Source organism: Peromyscus maniculatus, chromosome 20 (genome assembly GCF_049852395.1).
Source record: "Peromyscus maniculatus bairdii isolate BWxNUB_F1_BW_parent chromosome 20, HU_Pman_BW_mat_3.1, whole genome shotgun sequence".
Taxonomy (NCBI): domain Eukaryota; kingdom Metazoa; phylum Chordata; class Mammalia; order Rodentia; family Cricetidae; genus Peromyscus; species Peromyscus maniculatus.
The window spans coordinates 44,591,992-44,600,096 of NC_134871.1; the positions used below are offsets into that span (position 1 = coordinate 44,591,992).

The 8,105-nt window shown below is 51.5% G+C and overlaps 1 protein-coding gene across 2 annotated transcripts; it reads right to left on the reverse strand.

The window, feature by feature from the left end:
- Window positions 1-1,938: 1,938 nt before the first annotated feature.
- On the reverse strand, window positions 1,939-7,567 carry LOC102924048 (cytochrome P450 11B2, mitochondrial). Of its 2 annotated transcripts, XM_042265049.2 has the most exons (9): window positions 7,329-7,567; window positions 6,776-6,931; window positions 5,084-5,283; window positions 4,761-4,964; window positions 4,341-4,495; window positions 3,308-3,474; window positions 2,992-3,070; window positions 2,717-2,905; window positions 1,939-2,489 (listed from the first exon to the last, which is right to left on the reverse strand). In XM_042265049.2, exons 1-9 carry the CDS (start codon window positions 7,565-7,567, stop codon window positions 2,376-2,378), a joined length of 1,503 nt encoding a protein of 500 aa, XP_042120983.2. In that variant the 3' UTR covers window positions 1,939-2,375. The 2 variants fall into 2 exon arrangements, with proteins under 2 accessions (XP_042120983.2, XP_042120984.1); XM_042265050.2 differs by lacking the exon at window positions 2,717-2,905.
- Between the last annotated feature and the right edge of the window lie 538 nt (window positions 7,568-8,105).

Here is an 8,105-nt window from a genome sequence, read left to right on the forward strand (position 1 = left end):
CCAGGCTCTAGATTGTCTCTACAGCCATTGGTCGGTTCCTTGTGATCCTATAGGTGTCTTTAGTTTGCTCTGTTTCTGTTGGTGAACCCAAAGCTGTGTCATGACCTGATTGCTGTGGAGAAGTAGGAACCTGATGTGACTTTTATTTAGAGACCGTCGATGGGGTGAGGAGCCGTGGATGACAAGAGATGAAGAGTAATGACTGATTTGGGTTCCCGCTCCCCTACGACACAACATGCCTGTCAGTCAGTGCAGTCACCTGCATAAGCTGCCTCTCAAAGCTCACAGCCCGGGAGGCTTAAATTAGACATTTGTGGGTGACAGCTCCAGAGGCGGCATAGTCCAAGGTCAAGAACGCCAGCGCCTCATGAAAACTGTTTTATAGATGCAAAGGAAAACAAGGCTGGAAGTAACCGGTGCAAGTTAGAGTGGAGTTTCTCAAAAGGAAACAGTATATTAAACACATAGTGAACACCACTACTTAGAGTACGAGTCGGGGGATCAGCAAAGGCCTTGATCCAAAAGAAAATCAAAACACGACACAGCAACACTGCCTAAGCAGCAAAATCAGCACACAGAGAGAAATTCTGAAAACAGTTCAGTCACATTGAATCCTGTTTAATTTTTTTTTTTTTGTAATTTTTAATATTGTCACTTTTCACTTCCTTGGCTAATTTATTGCTAAGGGGTATTTTGAGTGACTGTGAATGAAAAGAATTTATAATTTTTGTCTGAGCATGTTCAATGTTCTTGTCACTCTCTTAAACTCGGAGCTTTTAAATCTCCGTGCTTTGTAAGGTCTCTAGGTGTTCCCAGGTGTAGAGCCATATCTATAAGTGGAAATCAAGATGAACCATCATGAGGAACTCTCGAATGAGAACATCACAATGGAACCCAGGTTTTGTGCACTAATTTAAAAAATATTAATATGAAAGAATGAATCATTACAACACGCAGGCCAGTCACTTCGAGCCTGTGGTGAGACAGCATGTCAGAAGCCGAGGGCAGCCAGAGAAGACGGCTCACCTTGCGACTCTCAGGAAATGGGAGGCCTGAGACCCATATCCTCACAGCCCCTTTCAGAACACATCCCTGATGCCCAGACTTCCTTCCCTTGAGCTATACCCCATAAAATCCCACCACCTCACAGTAGTGCCACGAGGCAGAACCCTTTCCCTCGGTGTGAGGCGACTCTTAGCCACAGGTGCTCCCTGCTTAGCAGGTCCCATTGCTTGGCTCTGACCATCACGGCAAAAGACTCAACAACAGAAGTGACATGTCACAACCAAGAGAAGACAAGGTGACGGAGTTAAGAGAACAGTAACTGCCCAACTTCTTTCCACGGCTCGCAGAAGACCAACGTCTTGTCTTCCCTGGAAAGGCTGTCTCTGTGCCCGTGACCACACTGTCTTGTGAAGCACTCTGGGGGATTGGATTAGGCACAGCCCAGTAGCCTCATTTCACACGAATTTCCTGGTTAAAGGCCCCGTCTCCACAGTGACTCATACATAAAGGCCATGGACTTTGGAGTTTGGCACACAAAGTTCAGGTAGACACACTTTGGTACTGAGAACAGGATATTCCGTGAAATAGTTGTTTTAGGACAAAACTTTTTTCCCTAGACTCTCACAGCTCTGAGGAAACCCCCAAGAGGCTTGTGCTCTGAGCCACTTTGACAATTCAGGAGATAAAAGCTTTCTCCAAGGACACTGGCCCTTGACCTCCTGAAAGAAGACAACCATCCCCGGAGAGACCTCACACATGATCAGGGGTCCAGCAAGTCCTCTTGCCTGCATCTCTGATCTCACCACTACCTGGTCCTTAGCAAGTGCATATGTCCCTCCACTATATATGCTTTACTGAGTTACCAGTTCATATGCTCCAACTCCATTGTCAAGCTACTTGAACAAAAACACAGAAACAGCTTTTTATCTGTCTATCTACATCTATATATCTCTGTCTATACATAGTCTACTTATCTATCTGGCCCCCACAAACTCATTGCTTGCTCGAATGTGTAATGTGTGAAAAATGTAGCCTGTATTTTTGTGGCTCGTGGCATAATAATGGGGAACATAAGGAGGGGAATGTCTTCTGACTATTCTGAGGCCCTTGGAAGGCCACAGGTGCATGGAGTGACTGTTGGAAAGGATGAGGAAAATCATCAGCAGGGACTGCTTATTGTCACCAAGATCGCCCCAGTCCCTTCCCTGGCCTTGCAGTCCCTGACCCTGGAGGTCTTTAGCTGTGATCCTTGCATGATTGCAGAAGATGACAGGGTGGCCTCCAAACATCCCGATTCAAAGAAGCGAGACCTTGGGTGTCAGGACAGAGGCAGGCTGGTGGCCTGACTGGGACCCCAGATGCAAAGGGGACTAGCTGACAGGCCGGAAGGTGAGGAGGGGGCTGGAGGTGGGCATCAAAACAAAGCGGTAGACCATCTGCACATCCTCTTGCCTGAGTGTCTCCACCTGGAAGGATTTCAGCACCTGGAACACAAGCGGGGGGAGGGGCGCTCCATCTGGCCTCCTCAGCAGGGCAGAGCACTGGCCCAGCTCCAGCTAAGCTGCTCAGTGCTGCCACCATGCTGCAAAGAGGACCTCCTGTGGGGCCCTGAGAGCCCAGCTCCCACAGGAAGCCCAGATGGCCTATGCTGTTAGTCCAATTACTGCCCGTTGGCACCCCCATCCCACAGGCCCCACACAGAGCCACTCACATGGTGCAGCAGGAGCATCATCTCCACCTCTGCCACTCGTCTCCCCAGGCACTGGCGCACCCCGAAGCCAAAGGTCAGGTTCAGGAAACTTCTTTTCCTCTCCAGCCAGCGCTGGGGCATGTAGCGTTCTGGCCTCGGGAATACTGAAGGGTTTCGACCCATGGAGTAGAGATAGAGTAGTACCAATGTCTGTGGGGAAATGCCAAGGGCAAGTTCAACTGCCTTCTAGGGTAATGCAGAACTGGGCAATTGGTGGGTATATGAGGATCACTCACCCCAGCAGGGACATGGTAGTTCTGAAGTACCAAATCAGACCTTAGAATTCTCTCCAAAAAGCCACCCACAGGATAGAGCCTGGAGGTGGGGGAAGCAATAGAAGAGGCCTCAGTGATGAAGGGCTTCTCCTGTCCACATCTGCACCTTTCTCCCTCACGTCCCTGGAGGGTGTGGTTCCTGCCTACGCTGAGCTCAGCCAACCTCCAGAGGAACATTAGCGTCCAGCCATAGGAAGAAGAGCAGAGACCATGGCTGCCCTCAGACCCCAGAAAAGAGAGGGGACAGAAGAGCAGGGGAAGGGCAGGCAGCACCTACCTCAAGGTCTCTTTAAGGGCAGCCCGCAACAGGGGCAGGTCGGACATAGCCCTCTGAGGGTTTGCAGCAATGCTGGCCTCGGCGGCCAGGCTCTCCTGCCGAAGTGCCCGCTGAATGTCCGGGTTCCGAGCCAGCTCAAAGAGGGTCATTAGCAAGGGGGAGGTTGTCTGTGGGAGCCAGAGAAGTCTCAGACACTGTCCCTAGTCCTCCACAAAGGGAAGCCCTTCTACAAAAGGATGACCCCCTTCCCCTTCTGGTAGAAGTACATGGCCAGAGCAGGGTAGGACTCTGGGAACCATGACCCTAAATCCTGAGGATCAGGCCACAGACATCCCATTCCTGGCCACTCTCTCAGCTCCTGCAGGGTCTGCTGCTTACAGCCTGCTCTGGTACCTACTGGGATGGACCTTCAGCATCACTTAGGGACACTGCCACCCACACCTAGATTCTCATAGTGATTGGCATCCCTAGGCCACTCAGTACTGACCTCACTGCCCAAGCCTGAAATGGGTCCTAGTTCCCGTTGCTACCTCCTCCCTACATCAGTGAGAATCCCTGGCGTGAGTCCTGAGCCTCTATGTCCAGAATGCCTCTTTATGACCCAATCTACAGAAACAGCCTCTTAAGTCTCTTGCTGATGTCCCCAACCTGTCCCCGAGCTACACCTGGGCATGCTGACTTTGTGATCATCTCTCCACAGCCTGATGCATGGCCCTTCCTGATGCGACCCTCACCCCTGCTGGCCTCATCTATCCTCCCTGTCTCTTGCCTTAGGCAGCCAGCCACCCCCAGGAGCTTTGTGTTGCTGCTTACAAATGGCTCCGCCCTGAAGGGTCCCCTTTCATGAGCTCCCTTGATCTCTGCACCCGATCCTGCACCTTCACCTGAGGATCTCCCTCTTCCTGTACCTCTGGGTACAGCCTAGAGCAACAGTCTCCTGACAGAAACAGCCTGGGATTGCAGTGCACAGGAAATGCTTTGGAGGATGCAGACAGGGAGGGAGTCACAGGGGATTCCCACAGGCTGGCCTGACCGTGTCTACACTCCCAGCGGTGAGCTCAATGGAGTTGGCTCTGATGGCGTCGAGAGGCAAAGCTCCCTGGGATATTAGTTCTGCCACGATGCCACTGTAGGTCTGAGGGTTGCCAAGTCTGAGCTCCTGATGCACCTTCCAGATACATCTGCTGGCTGGAGATGTGACATGGGAGCTTGAGAACAGGCAGGTCCACTGTCTTGTTTGTACCCCACTCTCATGGCCAATGACAACCCCTGCTCCTCTCCCACAACCTCTGGGTCAGTTCAGCCATAGGGTTAGTGGGAACATGAAAAAGAACAGGAAGCAGCAGTCACCATCATTTGAGATGACCCCAGTGTCGCCATGAGTAAAGGTGAATGGCAATTAGCTGACCGATGTCCCCTACCCCATGGCACTGCCCAGGTGATTGACCCTCACCATACTCAAAGATGATATCCCAGGACTCAAAATGTTCCTTCCACACCCGGCTGCTTGTCCAGTGAGTCAGGCTCCTGGGCAAGAACATGAGCTGTGTGGTGGTCTTGAACATGGAATGCAAGGCATGGATGAACTTCAGACTGCCAGGGCTCAGGTCATGGCCAAGGAGGCCCAACCGCTCCCCAAAAAGAACAAAGTTGCTCGCTGCAGAAAAATGGTATCGCTGAGACAAGGCAGCCCCTTCCCTCAAAACTGCTTCATCTTTCCCTCCCTACAATCCCCTCCCTGACTCCTTAAATTGGGACCTTCCTCCAGTCACATACCTTCTATACTGTAGTTGAAGAGGCTTTGCTGGACATCCATGGTGAGGCTCCCACGAGCATTCTGAAACACCTTCTTCTTCAGGGCCTCCAAGAAGTCCCTTGCTACCATGTCCACCATGGGGACAAACTTTTGAACGGCCTTTGGTGACAGCACATTTGGGTTCAGCCTCAGTCGGTTGAAGCGCCATTCAGACCCATTTCTGCAGGGCACAGAGCAGGGCTACAGACACCTCCCAGGAAAGGCCTGGCCCAGGCTTGTGCCCATCTTTCTGCTTCTCAAAGAAATTGGGGCAAAGGGTGTCAGGCTCAGAAGCAGGCTCTGCAGGTCCTGTGCCCACTTCTTTCTTCCAATAGAGCCTCTATGTGTAGGACAGAGGTCACTAAGTCTAAGGTGGACTTGGCACATCCACACCCAGGGAGAAAGGAGATTGCTGTCAGCTCTGCTGATCTATACCACCTCCCCACAGAGGAGAAGGCCCAGCTGAGCTCACCCTCCCTGTCAGTCCTGTAGAGTGTGTGGTCTCTGAGTCTTCAGCATCTGCCTGTCTCAGTTAAGGGATCCCATCTTCCCTAGGGCAGGATCCACAGCAGAGGACCACTCACAACATGCACAAACCACAGCCCAGGGCACGGGCCTCCCATGGAGGTTCTCCAATGAATAAAAGGCAGGAGTTTGCACACTGAGCCACACATGCAGAATGCCTATCCATTGGTGTGCTAAAGCCTGCAACAATGGACAGTGACCACATGCACATGCACATACATACATGTACCCATACAAAACCTCAAAAACACTCAAGTCCCTGTGTGCACAATACTTAGGCAACAGACATGCACAAAGATGTAGATACACACAGAGTCACAGATGCAAACAACACCCACTTTCATGTCAAGGCAAAAAACATGGCCTCACATTTACACATGCAAGAATATAAGCAGGTGCATACATGCACACACACACGGGCTTCCTGCTTTCTCAGAGGCACATGCTCATACTTTGCCCACAGAGGCCATTTGCATTGGGTCTCCCTGCCAGATTCCCTCAGATAAGTGCCTCACCAATACGCCCTTTTCCCAAAACTACTTTATTAACAAACAGATTCACTCTGACATGGGCTGGTGTGCCTGTGTACAGCCTGAAATCCCTGTGTAGGCTCCTCCACACCCTCTAGTGACCTCTTGGCAGCCTATTCACTACAAGCATTCACCAGGAACCCCTGCTTAGCCCTCCAGATGTGTATCCAGCTGCAGAAGGGAACTTGCCCCTCTCTTACCCGGGTCATGTTTGATTGTGAGCCCACACGAGTCCCAGCTTCCTGTTCTCCACTCCTTCATCCCCAGAACTGTCTACCACATATCTCTCTGAGAGAAATTGCCCCTACTAAATGGAGACTACAATGCTGGACATCAGGCTATGGCAGAAGCTAGCTATGGCCCTGAACCAGGTCCTCTTTCTGGGCCAACTTTGAAACTGGTAGGAGTGAGAATCCCATCCTAAAAAAGCCTATTTAGTTAGGAATTTGGGACAGGAGGCATTCCTCTGCCACCTGCCTTCTCAGGCCCAGGATCTACATGGCATGGCACGGACCCACACTTGAGTGTGATTGGTCTCCACACCCCTACCCAAGTAGGACCAGTATCCTATGTCTGGGCCACCAATCACCTCCCTCCCCATTCTCAATGTCCACTCACAGCAAGAACACGCCACGTCTCAGGCCACGCTGTTCTCTGTGGGCCACCCAGGGCTCCATGTGCATCCGATAAGGGTGCATACTCTCTACCTGATGCAGCTTCTCAGCATCCTCTGGCATCATCACAGACACAACCTGTGTACTTCCTATGTTGTACCTGTGGGGTGGAGAACAGAGCCCTGCTGAGGGTGGAATGCCCTCCACCTGAGCACCCTGCAAAGCCAGCCCTGTCTCTGTGCTTTCTCACCTCAGCCTCTCTAGCCCTTGCTTTCCCCTCAGGTGGGCCCTCCCACTCTCTGCCTGACTCCTCTCCACTTCAGCACTCCTGGCACTCTGTCCTCTCAGCGATGAGCAGTGCCTTTCTCTGTCCACATGGAGAACCATGGTCTCCATGAATCAGGCCCATAACCTCCTGTGCTCCCTCCCTGTCTTCCTAAGGAGGGAGTGCCTGGTGCCTACTGGGGAATGCAGCACCTCATACTCTGCAGAGCCTGAGCAACCAGAGGGTCAGGAAGCTGTGTCTGTGCTCAGCTATGGGTCAGGAAGGCCCTCACCTGAAAATGGGCCCCAGCTCCTGGAAGGCCTGATGCATCTCCAGGTGCAGGTTCTCCTGGCCCTGCTCCCTCAGGATCTGTATCATCTTCAGCCACTTGTTTCTGGAGTACACGGGGATGGCTTCAAAGGGCTTCAGTGCCTTGGTGGCCGGTGCTGCTGTGGTGCCCAGTGCCCTCATCCTGTGCTGGCACTGCCAGGTTCTTGCCAGCCACACATCTGCCTTCGCCCTGAGTGCCATGGCTTCCTCCTCTCCTCTTCAGCCCATGGCCTTTTATGCTGCCTGTGTACTGTACTGTTGGACTGATCACGTCATGGAAGAAACTGTCCCTGGACTTGCCTGAGAGATCCGGGCTCTGATCACGGCTGGGGCTCAACTGTCAGTGGAAGTGTATGGCCAGCTCCCCAACACCATCTGTAAAACCTGCTGCTGGGTGGGAACTGGGAATGGGTATAGTGTCCACATGAGGGGCTGTGTTGACTGGGAGAGGGGGACAGAGATCTCTCTTCTCCCTATAGATGGAAAAAGGAAGATGGATGGATTCTCTCTCTTTTGAAGATATAATAGAAGACCTTGGTTTCTTTTAATAGACTTTGTCTTTTTTTAGCGACTGCAGTAAAAATAAATCTAAGAACTAGAAAGTATATGAGGTTTTATATTCTTTCCAGAACAAGTTAGAATTCAGTTTCTTTAAGAAAAAAAAAGGAGAAAATTTTTTATTTTTGCTACATGTAAAACAAGAATAACATTGGTGACACCCTGGTGCTGACGTCACAGT